Here is a 21691-nt window from a genome sequence, read left to right as displayed (position 1 = left end):
CCCAAAACTAATGTGTTTTTTTGTTTTGTTCTTGCTTTCCAGGAGGAATCTTTGAACTTATCGAAGGAGCCGGGGGTCCACTTGTAAGCGCAGAAGAGCAAGCCTTTAAATTTGCTGTGAATAACATTAACAGAAATAGGACTTTGCTACCAAATACTACATTAACATATGACATACAAAGGATAAATATCTATGATAGCTTTGAAGCATCAAGAAAAGGTAAGCCAACCACACTGTCAACATGTTTAGCATTTAACGACTTGTATTGACTGTAAAGACACCGGGCCCTTTTATTCTGCATTCATCAGAGAAAAGTATATTATAGACTCAGAATCACAGTACTGATATGCTTCCTATTAATTGTATTTTTATTTTCTCTATAGCCTGTGATCAGCTGTCCTTAGGTGTAGTTGCAATATTTGGGCCATCCCACAGCTCTTCATCTAATGCTGTTCAGTCCATTTGTAATGCGTTGGAAGTGCCACACATACAAGTGCGATGGAAACACCATCCAATGGATAACAGGGACACTTTCTACGCCAATCTGTATCCAGACTACTCCTCGCTCAGTCTTGCCATTCTGGACCTTGTACAGTTTTTAAAATGGAAGACTGCAACGGTTGTTTATGATGACAGCACTGGTAAGTGAAGATGCTTAGGCAGGGCATAATCTTACTGCAACCCCCGTTGGTGATTTTGCATTATATAATGTAAAGCTGCATTCAGGAATTGCTCAAAATTGGTGAAGGCACTCCCCTAAGATTTTCTTAAAAAGGCATTTAATTCATGTACAATCATTATATTAGAAGAGTGCTTTTACTGTATGTAAAAGTCATACATAGACACATTCTTCACTTTTTTGTTTTAATCCAATCTGCACCTGAACAGGGCCCTACATGGATTCAATTGTACAAGCAATCCATATGCTTGCAGGCTTTATAATGAATTTATAATGAGCCCTGTAATTAGCTTTTCATATGGCAAGTGGATCTCTCTTTTCCTGCAACCTGTATCTGGGTACTTGGAGCAACGTCTCACTCTTACATTACCATTCGAATTACAGCTTTTAGTCAGGTTGCCCCAAGCAGGATTCACATCTAGTCTTTTTCCCCATTTGTTAGGTTCAGTGAGTAGATGCCTCCTTTTAATCAGCATCTCATGGTTTTGGAACCTTCACCTCTTATTAGATACAGCAGCTCCATAGACTTCGAATGTATGTAACTTTGCTTAAGCTCTGCCACATACATTAATTAATTAATTAATTAATGTATAATGTGATATCTTGTAACAATTGTAAGTTGCCCTGGATAAGGGCGTCTGCTAAGAAATAAATAATAATTAATGGTGAGATTCTGCCCCTTTCCCCTTGATTCCTACTTCCTTTCTTTCTTACTGTCAAGTAGTATTTTTTTAAAAGGGACATTGGCACTGGCTCGGTTAGGTTAAGCGTGTGCATACCTCAGTCTTCACCCACCCCCACTGTGAATTAGCCCTGGATCACTCGCTCAAGCAGAGAGTCCAATTGTGCACATTAAAGCGGTACACAGTTCTATCCCATGATTCTCTCAGTAACGCTATTGAATGAACCTGCTGCCCCACTAGCTCCCTTTAATTAATTTAAAACATGCCTTACTGATATGATTGACATACGTTGAGGTGAAGTATGTTACGTATATTTCCGTGATTTGACAAATAAATAACTGATTAATTCTGTTATTAAGCAAGACATTTATTATTATTATTATTTTTTTTTATACTGTGAATTAACTTTCAACTATGTGTGCCTGCCTTGAGTCTTTAATTACAGGGGTTGTTTCAATCTGTAAAGTCTCTCAAGGCAGTCTTCAAGAATTAGAGGTTTCACCTTGGTGTTCTGTATACATTTGAATTCAGCGACTACAAACTGTAATTATGTGCTAAGTTAGCAAAAGCTCTCTGACATTTGTCCCCTAAAGGTCTTATTAGACTACAGGAACTGATAATGGCCCCCTCCAGGTATAACATCCGGTTAAAAATACGACAGCTGCCTCTGGACGACGACGCTAGGCCCCTGTTGAAAGAGATGAAGAGGAGTCGGGAGTTTCGCATTATCTTTGACTGTAGTCACACGATGGCAGCGCAGATTCTAAAACAGGTGAGTCTGAGCCTAACGTCACCACAGAACAGAAAAAATCCCCCAAAAATAAATATCTGCAGTAAGTGGCTACCACACATTCCCCAAGCCAGCGTCAACCACTGTACACAAGAGCCAGACTAATTTTGCACAGACAGTTATCAACCTTTAGTCATGTCTCACCTACAGGGTCCTGACCTGACAGCACACATAAGCCGAAAGCATTTTGTGCTTTTGATAATGATATGAAACAGCTTAGGCTGAACTAAAGAAAGTACAGGAAGGATGGGCTTGTTAGTAACTCTTTTACCCAAGCCAGTGCAGAACACCCACACAATACAGAATGACATTCACCATTCCAATTATTGCTTTCATGTTTGAATGTGTTTCTTTATCATCTTTTTACCTCCCTAAAGGCCTTGGCAATGGGGATGATGACAGAGTACTACCACTACATCTTTACAACTTTGGTAACGTATGAATTAAAATCGTAACATATTTGTCTGATATTTTAACATGGTTTAATAGATGTATTGTATTCATGTTAAGATTTACGGGTTCTTCTAATTTGATGTACGAATGTTAATTACAGTATAAACTGTTTGTAAAGTGGTACAATTTGATGCATTGTATGGCATTATGGGAGAATGGGGATCCATGACCACACAACCTTATAACAAGTTTTGTGCTATAAGGTTGCCTTATAACGAGGTAACATATATTACTAATGCATTATTAACTTGTTTATGTCCTTAAAAAAAATCCCACAGCAGCACTGATAATCTATGCAGCACAAGCATGTAACAGAACCTGTGTTTTAGCCTTTTAGCAATATGATATAAACTAGCTGAAAACACTTGTTATGATCCCTGGGGTTGTTACAGACTTGTCTCTGCATTGCTGGCTGTTTCATTACATTTATGGGCTTGTAGTACTTGAAGGAACATCCCGGGTGGATTGGGTAGTGGTTAAGTATGACATTGTCTTGATAGTTACTAGTGCTGGGAGTTTTAATCCCTGTCTAAATTGCTATTAAAAACCAGGGAGTTTTACGTATGTAGACCAAAAACCGTTACAGATTTTGGCAATTAAAATAAGAAGCTGTCTTCAATTGGCACTTTTGTTCTGGTAGGTGAAATGCATCTATTTGTTCTTTCTGGCTGTGAGGTTTCCTGAGCCTGTTCTGTACCTTGTGTGCTTGTGTTCCTGCTATACGGGGCCCACAGAGTGCTGATGAATTACTCTATTATTTTACACTGGATGTTTCTAAAAGGTCTCCAGTTAATCTTGAATGCACTGTGTGTCATAATTTGGCTAAGAACACATCAAAATATTGCCAAATTTGCAAGGCTGACTACAGTTCCCTGCATATAATCCTTTGCTTTTTCAAGCCATGACAACATCCACTTTTATTGATAAATTCATTTTGATTATTATTATATGTGTTATAAAGCTGTAAAACCTTTTTTTTTTATAAACTGAAAATCATCATTATCCTTATAACATAGTTGTTGAGTTCCCACAGTTTTATATGCATGTGCTTACATATGCAAGGTTAAATCCTCCAGTGAAAGTTGTAGGAAAGATTGATGTTGTGTTTTCATACATGGAATCTGTGAAATGCCTTATCCTCTCTGAAGCTAATCCCATTTCATTTCTGCGGCAACACAAAGCAGTCTAGGGCTTTTCTTACAGCTACAATAAAAAGCAATTCCTGTATGTTAAATTAGATCTTTTTTTTTCAAAAGGACCTTTATGCACTTGACTTGGAGCCATATCGTTACTGTGGAGTTAATATGACCGGATTCCGGATTTTGAATACAGAAAATCCCCATGTAGCCTCGGTGGTGGAAAAATGGTCTATGGAGCGCCTTCAAGTGGCACCGAAGCCTGAATCAGGCCTTCTAGATGGCATTATGACGGTATGATCAGTGTTTTCTTATGACATGTATTTAAGACTACAATTGCGAGTAGATACCTAGTAAAAGCTGACACTTCAGAAAATATTTCTGTGACCATTGTAAACCAAATTTCAACACAAACACCAAACTGGTTTACCAGTATTTCCAGTAGCGTTTTCTTTCAGCCAGGATTCAATGTGATTTTGGACGGCAATGATTATCTTGGAAATGATCCTTCCATAGATAGTATAGAGTGTGCACAGATATTAAAATAAAAATAATAGTAATACTGTACAGGGATGGCATACAGATATAGCCAATGAGGATATATGGAAATAATATAATCAGAACACGTCATGCAAGTTATGCTTAGTTTCAACAAAATTAAAGAGAGTTATTCCTTCATTATAGAGCAAAGTTAACGCTTTTAAATTATCCACAAAAGAACATTTTAGGCAAAGTATTCAATTCCGTCTGGTTTCACATATCCTAATTAGCCCTAATCTTGGACTACCTTACCTAAAGTAACATTAGATAGTCCAGGATTACTGCTAATCAAGGTCTATGAAACCAACCATTAAGCAGTATAGTTACTGACAAACTTTCAGAAACCTCAAGCATCTTAACATGTTTATACTAATTTTGCAATGAACTGAAATCTCCAGATATCTCAGACGTTCCCCAGTAATATTGGCCATTATAAAGAATGACTAGAAAGCAATTAGTTGGTAGCAGAAACCCACTTTAAATAAGTCACCGGTTACCTCTTTGTGAATAGGGACCATTATTTCTTTAGTCAGCAGGACTTTTATCAGCTGAAATAATGTTCCCCTTTATTTCAGACAGATGCTGCTCTGACGTATGATGCTGTTCATATTGTGTCGGTTTCCTATCAGAGAGCCCCTCAGATGACCGTCAACTCTTTGCAGTGTCACCGGCACAAACCCTGGAGGTTCGGTGGACGCTTTATGAATTTTATCAAAGAGGTATTTCAAAAAAGAAGCTTTATCACCTCACTTTCTTGTGTGTGTGTTTTTTTTTTAATCAAATAATGCTAGCTTGTGCAGTTTATGTATCGACCTTAATTTGTCATTAACATTGGGAAGGAATAATTGGAAATAAGAAAACAGTGTGAGTAAATCAAGTTGGGTAATGTTCTCGCTTAGAAACTTGACAGATATCAATTATTCCCGAATTTCTGCTTATGAACACTGTGTAGGTCATTTAAAAGCTTTTTTTTACTTTTCAAATACAAATTGTTTTTTCAAATTACTTTGAACTGAAATGTTTTCCAGCATTTAGCCAGTGCCGTGTATCGTATCGTATCGTCTCATATCGTATCTAATCTGTATAATAATCCTAAATTCCATTATTCAACCGTGGGTGGCACTGTGCTAAAATTCTTTAGATAAAATTCAGAAGAATAAAGCCATAATGCTGTCTGTGACCAATATGTTGTGCTTTAAAATAAGTATGATAGAAAATAAAACACCATGTCTAGCAATACAGCATGTCAATTTAACATGTTTATTGACATTTGAGTCCTGTGTACATGTGATAGTGAAATATCTTAGTATTGGAGAGAGACAAAATATTAGCCAGTGTCTTGAAGAAGCTCAAGATAAGGCTCAAGACTGAATCAGAGGCTTCAGAATTTGAATTAAAACAGCCTATTCAAGCCTATTCATCACAGTAGTTCTGCAGGAGCATGAACACATCTGAGTCATTGAATAGAACAGAATAAAGGGACACTGTAAAATGAGCACAGCATTGTTTTCTTTAGCACAAATGTAACAGACAACCCTATTAAACCTTGAAACAAGATATATGTTCAGCCCGCGAGGTTTATCAGTAAATCAGGACACAGGGTTATAATAGAGTTCATGAGAAATCAAGCGAAGGCTTCACAATGAACAATGATGGAGGTGATTGTTAATTAATCATGGTCCAGTGGGAGAACGTTTCAATGTAAAATGTAATTAAAATTAAATGTGGTGCTGAGCGATGAGTAAGGATGTCTAATAACTTCCATCTTGTTGTGTCCCTTTCCCAGGCCCAATGGGAAGGATTAACTGGGCGGATGGTTTTCAACAAGACCAGTGGGCTGCGGACAGAGTTTGATTTGGATATCATCAGTCTGAAGGAAGATGGGCTGGAAAAGGTATACCGTTTCTTTAGATAAGAAAATTAGAAACCCCATGCAAATTGCCATGTCAGGAATTCAGCATAGCGAAGGTACAGGCAGAGAACTGTCTTTTAAACTAGATTAAAATAAATATCAAGCATATTAGGTGCTTCCAATACCCAGAATATTCATCACGGGATAAACAACATGTCCAGTGATCAGCTACAAAGGGTTTTACATCTTACCTCAATCCATTCGTCCCTGTTGCATCAGGGTTTGCCTCCCAGCCTCCATCTGTTTTTTTTTGTTTTTTGGCTTTGTCTAAGTTAATGTTGTTCTTCAATCACATGAGTTTTCTGAATGGACTTGTATTCATCTACTGTAATGAAACCATTGCCCACTGTTCACATGCCCTGCGTTCGTAGGGACCATCCGTATACTGTAGTTAAAACCAGGCTGTTTTGGGTGAAAGTAATATACTCCATTAGTTTCCAGCTACTTTGCTAGCAGTGTTGCTATACCCCACAATAATCTTTAATGTTGTACTGAAATACAATTCCTGTAAGACTGACTGCAGCAAGTCTCTCTCACTGTTCATTAGCACCGAATTCAGAAATATAGAAAAGTAAGATATTTTTTTATGTGTAATCGGTTGCATCTTAAGGTTATTTCCCGTAGATAAATACAAATAATCAGTTCCCTGACAAATGTTAGCGTACCCGGGTGTCTGGTTTTGTGCTGCTTGTTTTGTGTTCGAAATCCATATTTGCTAATATCATTTAGTTCCCAACAAGAAATGTAATGGACTGCTTGAAACACAGCCATAGCGGGTCATAAAACAAATTAGATTAAAGTACTTCAGTGTTAATTGCATGCTTTGTTAATGACATTCCCAGGTCAGGATTTAAATGCTTTTTATAATAATGAGGGGCTTAATTATTTACAAGTATGTTTATCGAGTGGCTTTAATTGAGAAAAAATTCAGAAATGAAGACCGCCCTTTGTAAATCTATTGAATATGTTTGCCTTTTTGGAATTATGCAAAAATGGCACACTAGTGCAAACTAGAAATAATGATGGTGACAAAAAATACATCAGGTTTAGCCTATGCAGTGGGGTCTTCTTGAGTGTTGTCATAGCGGAGTCCTGTTTATTAAAAACCCTCCGATTGAGTCATATTAGTAGATCCTGATTATGCAGCCCCAGTTGCAGGCTTTACATGAGATTTGTTTTGTCTGTGTTTATTTCCCCTGAATTCAGGAGCTGCCTTTATTTAGCCTAGCTGCCTGTCATAGATATATCTAGTATAGGCTAGATCAGCAAAAGAGTCTTTATAGAAGTAGAAGCTATCTAATGATGTGGCACTTTGAATCTCGTAGCAGACTTATCGGAAGAAAAAAAAAATCATTAATTTATTTTTATTTTTATTTTATAAAATAAATAACTAAATAAATGTACAGTAATGCGTTAATAAGATACATACTGTACTGGGTTAATTTTCCAGGCCAGGGTAGGCCATAAAGAGAATGCTCCTCTAGTAACACGTTAGTGAACTATCACCCAAAGCTGCTGTATGAACTCAGAAGAAGTGTTGTTCAGCCTTCTCTTCTGAATCATTCAACAGCTCCCTCAGGACCAAAACTGTCAGATAGATCCTATCTGTTCTTTAAACCGCTGTAGTACAGTAGAGACACTGGCGAGACTCTGACCAATTACCATCACTCATAATAATTTATAGTCATGGTATTGTGCCATGTTGTTGTCACTCAGTAGGCTATTTGTTTGTTTCATAAACATTTCAGACTGTGAGAAGCATGTCATGATTCAGTAAAATCATAATGGTATTAATGAATGCATTGCTGTCCACTACTAAGCACCACTGCCAGAGGAAAGACTGAAGACTAGTTTGCCTTGGAGTGGAATGAGTTCAGTTTGAAAACAAAATACTGTTTGAAGCCTGAGGGCTCCTAAAATAATCCAACAAAGTGAATGTTAGCATTAGTTTCAGTCATTATGAAATGCTGATAAATGTAAAATAGAGGAATCGCTTGATACAAGTGGTAACATCATTAAAAGTTGGAACGCTCCTTCATGAAAGAATACAATTACCTTTCAAAACAGACCACTTGGGATAATCACATTTAACCAATTGGGTTAATTGAATTGATATAACAGGAACGTGGATGCTGAGAGAGGGAGATTAAGACATATTTGAGGCTAGTTTCTACAGACCCCTATCCTTTGGTTTCACAATGTTTATTTGTACTGAGGACCGTATTATTTTACAGCTTTCTGAAAGCTAGGCATTACGGTGTCCTGCAAAATATATCTGTCTTAAAATTACACTTGAGTGCCTAGGGTTAGCCTATTTTTTTGTGTATGTTACAGGAATTTGTATAAACATGTTTCTTTAGGGAACCTGCAGCAGCAAAAACTATTTCCAGGAATATATTATATTTGTGTCTTTACTTTTAGACAAATATAATACAAAGTAGCTGACAATATGCATACTAATATACAGTATAGCAACTGTATTCACAACTTCATTAAGGAAATCGCATGTGCTGGAACAGTAGCACGTTAGGGAATTAATAGATACAGACTTTAAATGATAGAACTTTTGTCAAAGGGGCCTACAATCAATAACATGTAAAGAAAATTTAGTACAAAATGAAGTATAGAAAAGAAATATAATTATACAAATTCAAAATAGTATGCAAGTCATAGAGCAACTAATACAGACGCCATTCCCATGTATATAATGCATTCTATTAGAGTGCATAGGTTAGTATGAGTTTCAGTCTTAAGCAACACTAGACAATATGGAAATAAATGTAATTGTGATTTTAATGATAACAGACATAAAACAAGAGCATTCCTGTAAAACAATGAAAAATAATAAACATTAAGCACGGCTACGAAGGCATTGCTATTACACAATCAATGTATAGAAAAAAACTGCTGCTTCAAAACTAACACTGTGTAGAGTGCTTCTCTGTAAATATTTAGTACATGAATATGGATTTTTGCTTTAGGGACGCAGGGTAATTTAGTCCACATTTTATCTTTTTTGAACATTTTTACATACAGCCACAAGACTATTCCACCAACTGTTAGGGAAGCATTTTAATGCAGAGCTTCGCCCAAGGGTGATAATTGTGTAAAGCCTGTGTTGTGTTTGCCTCTATTCAGCCATTTTCTCTGGTCTTTCCGAGATTACCTGTAACAATGTAATTTGTGAGAAGCCATTCAGAATTCAATGCAGTTCTGAGTGCCTACAATTGAGCTTGCGTTTTGTCTTGCTGTTATCTTGAAAGAGAGAGTGATACTTTAGGAGACTGGAGGGGGTGCAGAAACTAAGGGCAGCAAGCGTTTATTAGAAAACATGAATCTCAGGGATTACATTGAAATGATTGAAATGCCAAAATGGCACTTTAAAAGCGTATTATAAATACTATTCAAAGAATGATCATTAACGAATTTACTAAATATGACCTTGAAATGTGATTCGGGCAGACGGCTGGGATAAAACCAGTAATCTGAACTAAAGATTAAAAACCTCAAAAAGTAATATTTATTTGAAAAAAAAAAAACAAGATTACCATTAATTCAATGTATGATTGAGGTGTTGTTGTTGATGCCTGAAAAAAATATCTGATGAAATAAGCAAGATGCAAGCTGTATAAATATGGTACTGAGCATGCTTCTTTGTTTGGGTAACCATACACAACCCAAAATCCATTATGATATGTTCTCTAGGTGCCTGGGGCTGGCTGACACTTGATTAGGTATTCGATTTACTGGTGGAGCTATATCACAAATAACACTCGATAAAACAAGATTTTTTTTTAGCTCATGTCTAACAGGAACTGTGGGAACGTTTCTAGCTTCAGCACTAAATTCTGTTGCTGCAGACTCCTTTGAATTACCTTATGTTTCTGATAGAGAGCGGTTTGTGGGTAAAATTACTTTAAGGTTGCATTTTGGAATAGCAAAAGGTTACTTAGCATCTAAGGAAGGGGCTAAAGAACAATTGCGGTTTCAGTTTGTGTCTTTTTTTTTTATAGCATTGCCATTGACCTGCTTGCGTTTGCTTAAAAAAAATCAAGCTCTGCCAAGCATGATTATAGCCAATCATCGTCACCAGTTGAATGTTCTAATGCTATGGGCTGAGTCTGTTTCTATACCCTGAGACCGGAGCCATGATTGCAATTTAAATGGACGACGTCTGCCATGCAGATCACTAATCTAGGCAAGGCAGTTTCCTTGATTGCTTACTATAGCCTTTTTCAGAAGCAGAAAATCAGTTTTCAGCAGGGGTTTATGCATTATTAGATCTTTATCTGCCCAACTAGGACCAGGCGCAATCAAAATCAAACAGCAATTTCCTTTTGAATCCCTGCGCAGGCTTGTTAAGAGATACAGTGGGTGTAACGCAACTGCTTTTCATTTCCTTTACAGATTGGAACGTGGAATCCCACAGACGGCCTGAATGTTACGGAGGTTTCAAGGGGGAAAGGGATGAATATCACCGACTCTCTTTCTAACCGATCTCTTGTTATTACTACAATTCTGGTGGGTCACTTTTCTGTCTGCTTCTTCACAAAGCCAAGATGAAAGCTGTTCTGCAAATGAAATCGTATACCCCCCCCCCCCCCCCCCCCCCCATACGTTCTTAACCTTAAAACACTCGCTACTAAGACAGAGGTACTTAAAAGGAATTTTGAGAAACATTTCTAACTGAATATATATTGTGTATTACTGAGGTTCTGTTTAGACATTAATGTCCATCACAGTGATCACTCCCTGCAGGATAATCCACTGCTGTGACAGTCAAAGGAGAGGGCACATAACAAAAGACAAGGTCAATTATCTGAAGGTTGTTGCAGAGAGTATAAATGCTATTATTAAACTGCCAAATGTTTTTGTGCATAAGGACTTTTCTTAACTATGTTTTAAGGTCAGAGTTGATTAGACTGCTTGAGATTGATGTTGCTGTTTAAAGTTTCAAGAAGCCAAAGTCCTGTTAGCTTTTAGAGGGCATCTGCTGCACGATAGTAACCACTCTACTTGGAACCTGATTGACTGAGACAGTCCGTAAGATGTATATCAGTATTAATATTATATGTTTTCTACAAATTACACATATCTACAAAAGCACAAAAACTATCTTTAGGACAATTAATTTAAAAAAAAAACTGATTTTTGTGCAAGAACACAAAATATGTTAGTAATGTAATATTAATAAGAGATGTTGTCACATATTGTTAATTAACATTTTAAAACACTTCTCGTATACTTTTTCTCTCAGCCTGATATTGCTAAATTAACCTACAGGGGCAGCCTTTTATTGAATTCTTGCCCTTTTCAGACACAGTGTTTTGTATTGAACAGAGTTTTAATTGCTAAAATAAATGAAAGCATTACATCTGTGATAGACTTTGACTAATGTCTCATTGGGGGTTTCTGCTGGGTGTTATGCTATTGTGGTGTGTTAATAAGGTGATTTCTGTATTCTGCTGTGGCGTATAGATTTTTAAACACGAGGGGAGGTTGTTTACAAATCTGAAAACCATTATTACCATTACGGGAGCCTTTTGTGCTGTGGTTGAATGGCTTCTTAAAACAGTGTGCTAGTGATGGGATATTGCTTCAATTAACCTGTATATAGGTCTAAAAGAACAGAAATGAGCTGCCTGAAACTGGCTTTTCAAATTGGGTAGACGCTTCATCTATTTGCAATGTTTAGATGCAGCAGAATCTCATGAGGAGTTTAGTAGTTAAGCAATAGAACACTGGGGTTCGACTACCATGTGATTATCAGGCTTTTTTCATGCTTATAAACCAGCAAATGTTTTAAATCTCTATTACTGGTGTTTTTGCTTTCCGTTTAGCTTTTTTTTAACAAGACGTTCTACCTGTAATTTCTGTGTTTAAATAACTCAAAACTAGACTTCATTGAAAGACTGCAAATTCCCAGAAATACATCCTGTGATCGGTAGTGCTGTAACTCTAAATACATTCTGTAGTCAACTACAAAATAATAAATGACAGCATGACTTGGTCCATATTCTGAAATACATCTGAGTATAGAACTGTGAACATATCCTGTGGTTGCAAACAGATGATTGAGTAATATCTTTGTAGATATAAGCATATGGAAAACACAAGCTTCTAGTAAATGCTAATCAGGTTGAACATGTAGTCTCTTTTAAAGTATTTTTTTTTAAAAGACAGATTCATTACAATATTTAAATCACATAAATGTTTGTTTATCTTTGACTTGGTGAGCTTAAGTGAGTTAGCTATCTTCCTCCATATCTGAGTTCTCTCTTCGATCAACCTACAGTCTTTTTATATACCATTGTGTGTGTGAAATATTATTTTTACCTAACATGTATTGTACAGTATTTCATCCAAATATAATCTGCACTCTATGGATACGAGTGTGAAATGTTACATTATTAAAATATTCAACATTCCCACTGCTGTTTAAAAAATCATGAGGACTTTAGTTCAAACTTTATAGCTTTTTTGCTTTTTTGATAAGTGTCACATTAATATAACCATTGAATGACTAAATAGCGGTTTTGAAATCTGATAGTGAATGAAGGGTTACGATTAAGTTAATTTATTCCTAGGGCATTTGGTTCCAGATGAATTGACAACATGCATGCAGATTACTTTTCCAACATACCTAAACTGGTGCAACATAGTACTCTTACCCAGTTCTCTTAACCGGAGACTACTGTACAGTTAAGATACAAGCCAGTGTCTTAACAGCAGTGTAAAAGAGCCAGGCTCTTCTGCATCCGTGGTTTTAGAGCTTTTAACCTCATCTCATCTCACCGTCAGGGGACAGGACAGAATCCACAATGGCAGTGCATCACACAACACTGCCCGTTACACTGGCATCATTTCTGAGGAGATTTGTTTCAGCAGCCTATTTGTTGTCTTTTTAGTGTTAAGTCTTTTCTTCAGTCACAATGATGTTTCCTCCTTCAAGGTTGTGTATTTGAAGATATTATCTGGTTGTCTGCGAGGGCAGGGGCATGCTATGTACACCTGGCATTGGTTGGTGACAGTAGGAATAACCTTATACCAAACGAGGTATAATCATATGGTGAAGAAAACAAGAGTATAATCATTATCCGGTGATGTAATGGAAAGGGTATAATCAGGACTTATTCAGAGCTGGTTTACAGAAGAATGAGCAACTATTAAAGGAACAACCACAGTGTAAGTGTCAGCAGTTCAAATGTAATTATCTAGCAACGTAGGGGTTCAATGGTTGCCCTCATGTTATTTATTTATTTATTTATTTATTTTTTTTTTTTTATTTTTTTTTATTTTTTTATTTTCTGAGAGGAATGCAACAATGTTACAATAACAAAACCAGCAAACAAAATAAAAATAAAATATTAAGATGATTGTGATTCCCCACATTAAGCATTATTATTATTATTATTATTATTATTATTATTATTATTATTATTATTATTATTATTATTATTATTATTATCATTATTATTATTATCACATATTGGATGGGTTAACTTGCATAGCCATACTTACTACAATGTATTAAACAATAACAAATCTGGTTTTTCTGCTCCAAGCTTCACTGTCCTTTACTGGGGATACTCAACCTAAAGCAGCAACAAAGTGTTTAAACTGCTAAACAAAGTCAGAGCCTAACTAATGTAGAGGTTTTAATGAGTTAAATGTAACTGCATCAGAAGACTTTCCACACCCTATTAATAAGACAAAACATGACAGTTTTATCGTTATAACTACTCACATTCCAAAGACACATGAAGGTATTTAGTGCACTTTCCATCATGCATTAATTGTCTTCACTTCAGTGGATGTAACTGTATTTTGGTGGATGAGTATGATTAGTTTTTTTTTTCACCTATGCTGCCTTGCAGTCTTTGCAGTCAGTTACAACTAGAGCAAAATTGAATGTATCCTTGATTAATTAAAAAAGAAATCTCTAAACACAAACTAACTATCTATCTATCTATCTATCTATCTATCTATCTATCTATCTATCTATCTATTGGATTAGGTATATTAATGTAGAGTGGAAACACATACAATTGTTTCATCTTTAAGTTAGTTTATGAAATATGCTCTGGATAAATGAAGTCAGGCATTTTCACATTGCAATAATCAACTGATGAATAAGAAGGAGAAGTGAAATGTATGGACTATGGTTATGGACTGCTGAAGCTTAGGAAATTGCTATGAGCGACAACTTCTGTGCCAGATAGTTTATGTAGCCAGTTTTGCAACAGTAACCAAAGTGAAAAATCATGAGCTTTAATGCATATTATATGCTTTGTCAGAAAGCCTGTGCCCTTGCCAGCCAACAGACTGAATCACTTTTGAAAGTGCAGTGAAAGGTGCTTGAAGATGAGAGATCTCATCTAGAATGCCAAGTATGTGTTCAACCTATGATTAAAATGAGGGAAACAGTGAGTGTGGAGGAAAACCACGTGTTAAGTTTGACATTATGTGTGCCAAATATGGAAATTAAGTAATGATAGAGAGGAGCTGTTGCTTTGCACATGGTCATAAAAAGAGTATTCAGTTCTGGAACTATTGAGATGTATGACAATAGAGTACTGAATGCATGTATGAGTGTGCTTACATATGTATATATTCATGCTGTATGTATCACAGTATTAAACAATGAGTGTTCTCAAGTAGAGAAATGTATAAAACAGAAGATTCGGAAATATTATTTCAACCCCTTGCTCCATCCTCTAACACTCCCAGCTGCATCCCCAAAGCAATACATGAGCTGTGAAGTTATAACATTGAGGGCACCTTGGCTAGGAAATTGATTAGCAAGCTAAGTGTTTATGAATTGTATGCCTGACCATTTCAAAGTGGAGTAACAGTCCATGAATAAGTACCCTGCTGTGACATGAAGTGTCCCCAAGGAAGTGTTGCTGACCAAAGGATAAAATACAGTGCATAAGGCTGTCTCCTACAAAAAAATCAAATTAAGAGCATGGCTTCCATTAAATATGGGCTGGAGATAATACTGTTATACGTCTTCGTGGTCGTGTCTTTTCAATGGGTCAAAAGGGGCTCACCTAGTACAAGCACAGCCGCTAAACCTGCATGGGCCACATTGCCACAGTCTTGGTTGGGGACCCACAGGAAACGATGCATTGGCCTTATATTGCATTGAGGTTTTGCACTCCTGCAGAGTTAGGGAGACTAGGCTTTGGTTATTTCAACACAAAACAATTACGCACAAAATAATATTACTTTTATTATAAAACTTCACGGTTCTAAAATTTTTTTTTTATATTTTAAGCCTTTCATCATCCAGTTGTTGGAAGACCACATGTAACACCCTCAATCCCAAGCCCATATCCACCTTAGCAGACTGTAGAATAAGGTTTTCAGCTTGTTTGTAAACAAATACCATTATTCAGTCATACTGTATTTATTTCTTACTTAAAACAAGCGCACATAATTTTCATTCCAGTCTTGATGTCTATGATTATCTGTGCAAATACAAGCAGATCTTTGTGAAGGTTGATCAACCTCTTCACTGAGGAAACACATTTTTATTTATTTAAAAACTCGACAGTCGTACACTTGTTTTTTCAATGCAGTCCTTTAAATGCTTAACAGAGTTATCAGAGAAGATCACTCAACTGTAATTTATTTTGTGTTTAAAACAAATTGAAAAACTGACCTTACCAGTGGTTTATATTTGGTGTGCTCTGTGTTTGCAGGAGGAACCATATGTCATGTTTAAGAAGTCTGACAAGGCACTTTCTGGTAATGACCGATTTGAGGGGTTTTGTATTGACCTTCTGAAAGAACTGGCACATATCCTCGGATTTATGTACGAGATTCGACTGGTGCCTGATGGAAAATACGGAGCGCAGGATGAGAAGGGACAGTGGAATGGCATGGTGAAAGAACTAATAGACCATGTGAGTACTGCTTGTAATTCAAATGCAAGGAAACTGAGAAATGAATAAACCATGGTTAACTGCTTAAGGTACACAAGGAATTGAGTGGTTGTTCCAACGGTTTCTTCTTAAAATACATTTGAGAGTGACTTATGTATCGGAAGGAAAATGGCAATTTGGATGTCCGGATCCAGCCTGACAGTACATTTTAAAACCTGTTTCGTGCACTACATTGCAAAAATAAGAACGTTTACGTTATTTCTTTTTGTGGGACACATATGTCCCTTGTACCTTATAGGGTTAAGCCTACAAAGGGAGAGACTATGTCTACAGTATTGTCACCACACTCGCTGTACAGTCATTTCACATTTTAATTACATTTTTCAAAATGACATGTTCCAACTTTTTTCTCAATTTCCATATATATAACTGTGATACCACATAGTATTTTAATAGGAAAGAGCCAAGGGGAAGATTCATAGAGAAAATATCTGTACCTTGTCCAAAAACAGGAGACATCATCTATGACACCGCTAACCCATCAATTTAAACTTGGAGGCAGCCTAGTTGATTATCAGTACTTTTTTACGGTTATTCCTTTCTTTGATTCTCCTATACTCAAATGATAACTTTTCAGTGATGTTATGACCTGCAGTATGGAGTCTCCTAATCTGGATCAAGTGCATTTAAGATTTGACCTCCTACTGAGACAAGTAGGCCTCATCACTTTTAATCTCAGAAACTTTTTTGTTTCAGACAAAACAGAAATGCATATAAATGTGTTTTTAAGACAAATAAACTTTCATGTATAGTACAGAATAACATTAAATATTCATTGAAGTGCAATATGACCATCTTCCCTCATCACAATATAGATTATTTTCAGATTGATTACATTGCAATATTGACCTGCACTGCGAGCAGCAAGCACTTAATATTGGCATTTATGAAATGGCCTTAGATACCCTCCCTCACCCCATCCTTTGGAAAGCAGGTCTTGGAGGAGAGGTGTAATAGCCTGAGTGGCATTTAGTGAGAAAGACACTTGATCAGAATCAACAGAAATGTGATGAGAAAAGATGAAATGTCATCAAGGATTTAATCTTTACAGAGCTTTAGTGAGATAAGAGCTGCTGTAAACTATGAAAGAAAGAGCAGGATTTAATAATAATAATAATAATAATAATAATAATAATAATAATAATAATAATAATAATAATAATAATAATAATAATGCATACATAGATAAACTGAATTCATTAGTGTTCCAAAGTGTCATGGACATTTTCTTAATATGTTTTCATGTGTCACCTTGTTTAAAATTTGTCAAAAATTGGACAAGTATCTCAGACCACATTTACAGGAATCTGGGACTCGCAAATGTTATCTTAGGTAATGTAGTCCATGGTTACTTCTAATTAGGGTCTGTGAAACCAGCTTTATGTTTCATCAGTTACTTCTAAAAAGAATCATGTTTACTACTTTTTGTTGCAATGCTCTTTCTTATACTGTATCTGTGCTGGAAATTGGGTCTGCATGATATTTTGAGACAGATTAACTAAATGTTTGCTCCATATAAAAATATGTTTAATGCCCAAAGCCCTGTTCTGGTAAACAAGCACGCATTTCCACGACTGTCCTTCCTTTCTCCACTTATGGTAGCATTTTCCTCAGTGAAAATTGGTTAGTTAAGCATTCTCAATTCAGGTTGAGAGACCAATATAAAATCCCACCACTTGAAGATTCCCTCTTTATAATATTATAAGCAGATTTGACTCTAATGTAATGGTCATTTTGGCACACTTGGAAGTAAAAAGGTTTTTACACCAAAAATAGTTCATTATATCCTGGGCCTTATGCCAATGTGATACAAGCTCCCACCATCAGGAGAAAAGTAAAGATTTTAAGTACAGTAGAGTGCAATCAACATCTGTGATGTTTGATTATACCTTTTAAGCTTTCATTTTTGTGCCAAATTTTCCTGTCAGTCACAATCTAGGGCTTGTCGCCTTTGCAGCGGTGCAAGTAATGTGTAAGTCTCAGTTGATCAAGGCTTCTGAAGAACAACCAGTAATGCATTTTAACAACTATGTTCTGCAGTCATCTGTCTTAATACAAAAATGCCTTTTCTTTACTGTGATCGGTGTCTGAAAGCACTACAAAGGCTCTTTCAGTGATTAATAATAACGCACATATGCCACAAACATGTGCTTAAAGGTCATATAGAAAGAACATGTTTGGGAGTCAATTTTCTCTTTATACTGTCAAGGGAAAAAAGAAAGAAATATCCCGGTACTGATAGAATTGCCCAAAAGGTAAAAGTCATGCACCATTTTAAAAATGGTTTTGCCTTTAGGTTTTTTAAATATGTTCCTATTTAGTCATGATCACAAGAGAGCGTTTAGCATTGATGTAGTACTGTAGGGTTTTTGAAAGCTCTGGCAATATTCTGTCTCCTGGCTCATAATATTGAAGGGAATGACTACGGTTCAATAAACAATTATTATTATTATTATTATTATTATTATTATTATTATTTTTTTTTTTTTTTTTTTTTTTTAAGACCATCAGCAATGTGCCACACTTTGCTAAGTACCATTGTCAAAAAATGTGTGATGCTTAATATTAAGTCCATTCTTAATATTATTACTGTCTACCTCAAAACCTGCAGCCTATAATTCTGTTTACCATGCTTTGCCATGTTTTTAACCATACCTTTCTGGACTTTACAATGCTTATCTATACTTTACCATGCTTTCTTATTATACTTCAATTTGCTTTTACAATAGTAAACCTTTATAAGGGAGATTCTGGTGCACTAAATAAGCATGGTACGTTGATACTGTCTTGGGTGCTCAGCAATGTTACTATTGTCCAATCGTGATCTTTAAGGGGACAGCAACAGAAAAGATTGAAAACCGCTGTGAAAGACGAGGACAAGCACAGCAGCTGAGAAGCAACTTGACAGGCTGAAGCCCTTTGTAGAAGAGTCGGGACGTTGCTTTCAGGCTTCTTCTTTTTGTGTTCATTAATGGCTTGTCTTACAAAAAGCCCACGAAAATGAACTATGCACCTCAGCAATTCTCAAATGGAAATATATATCAGCTGAACTATGCTGAACCTAAAAACACAATCTCTAATGGATAACGAATCTCTGGTAGATGACATGTTTAAATGGGTGAATTCGTAGGCATTGCACGAAACAGAAATGGAGCCAACAAACACAAGACACTTTTAATTATCCATTTATAATACCCATGCATGTCTATAAATATGTTAATGAAGGTTTTGATGATTGATAACAAGGAATTTAGTACCATAACATTTTCAAATTCACATTACAAGTGTAAAGCCTCTTGTTTTGTTACAAAGTACTTAAATGGTTTCTTAAAATTCTAAAGCCTGGTATTAAGATTAATACCAGTGTAATATTGTTTATAACACATATGCATAACTCACTGACTATAACAAATCCCTAAACTAAAGTTTTCCCAATCAAGGAGGTTGACCAATGCTTAACATTCAGTCCACATGTGTTCCCTGGGTTTCTTGGGTTAGAACAGCAGCAGGAGTGACATTCTCTTAAAGGGGTACCAGTAATATGTACTGGTTCATTTAATTCCAATTTCACCTTTTTTATCAACCCCTAAAAACTGTAATGTATTGTCCTTTATGGTGTAGATGGCATATGTATATTAATATACAATGACCTACCAGTAGCACACAGTAGCACACTCTACCAGAAGAGTTTAATGTGTTCTGATCTGAAGAGCTGTACCAGCCTGTGGGGGTTGTGAGCTGATGAAGTGCCAGTGAAGCACAAGGCTGTACATTCATTTGCAGGTGCTCCACATTAATCATGGGTACATTACCAAATAAACACAAATCCCACCACCCATGTGTCTGCTTTACATTATACTGGCATAGTTATGTAGGCTGTTATGTGGCCTTTCTATCAACATAGATCCTTATTCATTTAATCGTATAATTAATTTAATATACAGCTACATCAACCTTAACTTCTTCTTCTTCTTCTTCTTCTTCTTCTTCTTCTTCTTCTTCTTCTTCTTCTTCTTCTTCTTCTTGACACGGAAATACATTGTTAAAGTGTTATTAAAGCCTATACACACTCACACTAACAGACAAAAGGTATGAATGTAACTTGAAACCCTTATGTGGATTGATGCCCAGGGTTAGTAGATAAACACACATGTTTTATATCATCAGTTGCAAAGCATTTAATTTTTCTTTATCATTAATTTACAAAGCCTATTGCAAACCTAAAGGACATCATGGGTAAGAGCTAAATGATGCACTGGGCTTTGTTCAACTTGATTAGTTGCAATAGATGTTCTTATTAATCCTAGTGTGATGTTATTATTAACAATGCCTAAGCTGTTCATTTGCTACTGTCTTGTGGTAATTAATCCTTGTTGCAACTCAGACAAAGGAAGCTTACTGAATTTTATTGCTTCATTGTTTCCTTATTTAAATAAAGCTGTATGTATGCCTCCTGTGATAATAGTTTAATAAACTCTGTTTTCCTAAACAATAATATGCTGGCTGGGTATTGTGTAGGGAACACAGATGTAGTGTAGTTACATTCATAAATAGGGCAGCAGTGTGGAGTAGTGGTTAGGGCTCTGGACTCCTGACCGGAGGGTCGTGGGTTCAATCCCTTGTGGGGGACACTGCTGCTGTACCCTTGAGCAAGGTACTTTACCTAGATTGCTCCAGTAAAAAAAACCCAACTGTATAAATGGGTAATTATATGTAAAAAATAATGTGATAGCTGTATAATGTGAAAAAATGTATAATATGTATAATGTGATATCTTGTAACAATTGTAAGTCGCCCTGGATAAGGGCGTCTGCTAAGAAATAAATAATAATAATAATAATAATAATAATAATGTTAATGTTAGAGACACAGAGTTAAGACACAACATACAATAGAAATTATGTATTAATCAATTTGGCAAATTAACTCCTATATATATATATACACTACCGGTCAAAAGTTTTAGAACACCCCCATTTTTCCAGTTTTTATTGAAATTTAAGCAGTTCAAGTCCAGTGAATAACCTGAAATGGTACAAAGGTAAGCGGTAAACTGCCAGAGGTTAAAAAAAAAAGTTTAGGTTACCAAAAACTGAAAAATAATGTACATTTCAGAGTTATACAAAAAGGCCTTTTTCAGGGAACAAGTAATGGGTTAACAACTTACAGCTGTTCTGCAGCAATGGAAGTAAATTAAGCCTTGAAAGTTGATGCTAACAATTCCTACAGGTGTCCCAACTTTTGTTGATTACTTACAAACCCTCTGTCTGTATAAAAGCAGTGTTGGAACAGACTGTGTTACTACACCCTCTTAAGCATTATTTGGACAGTATTGTACTGCAGGAAGTAGTATATTGCTCTCATAATGGCGAGAAAAAGGCAATTAACAAAGGAAGACAGACAGACCATTATAACCCTTAAAAGTGTAGGTGTTTCCTTTAGAGAAATTGCAAAGAAAGCCAAGGTGTCAGTGAGTACAGTTTCCTACACCATCAAAAGGCACTTGGAAACTGGAGGAAACTCTGACAGGAAGAGGTCTGGCAGACCC

General features: G+C 36.1%; 1 protein-coding gene across 1 annotated transcript in view; it reads left to right on the top strand.

Moving 5' to 3' along the window:
* LOC117413292 (glutamate receptor ionotropic, kainate 3) overlaps positions 1-21691 on the top strand; it is an 83314-nt gene that overhangs the window by 41150 nt on the left and 20473 nt on the right. The window contains exons 2-10 of the mRNA XM_058999893.1: positions 43-219; positions 384-641; positions 1956-2134; positions 2530-2583; positions 3862-4035; positions 4857-5000; positions 6068-6175; positions 10601-10714; positions 15901-16104. Of these exons, the coding sequence (XP_058855876.1) occupies positions 43-219; positions 384-641; positions 1956-2134; positions 2530-2583; positions 3862-4035; positions 4857-5000; positions 6068-6175; positions 10601-10714; positions 15901-16104 (1412 nt within the window). The remainder of the gene's footprint in view (positions 1-42; positions 220-383; positions 642-1955; positions 2135-2529; positions 2584-3861; positions 4036-4856; positions 5001-6067; positions 6176-10600; positions 10715-15900; positions 16105-21691) is intronic.

Source organism: Acipenser ruthenus, chromosome 25, assembly GCF_902713425.1.
Source record: "Acipenser ruthenus chromosome 25, fAciRut3.2 maternal haplotype, whole genome shotgun sequence".
Classification (NCBI taxonomy): Eukaryota; Metazoa; Chordata; class Actinopteri; order Acipenseriformes; family Acipenseridae; genus Acipenser; species Acipenser ruthenus.
Note: the sequence above shows the minus strand (reverse complement) of the source record. Positions and strands in the feature narration are given on the sequence as shown.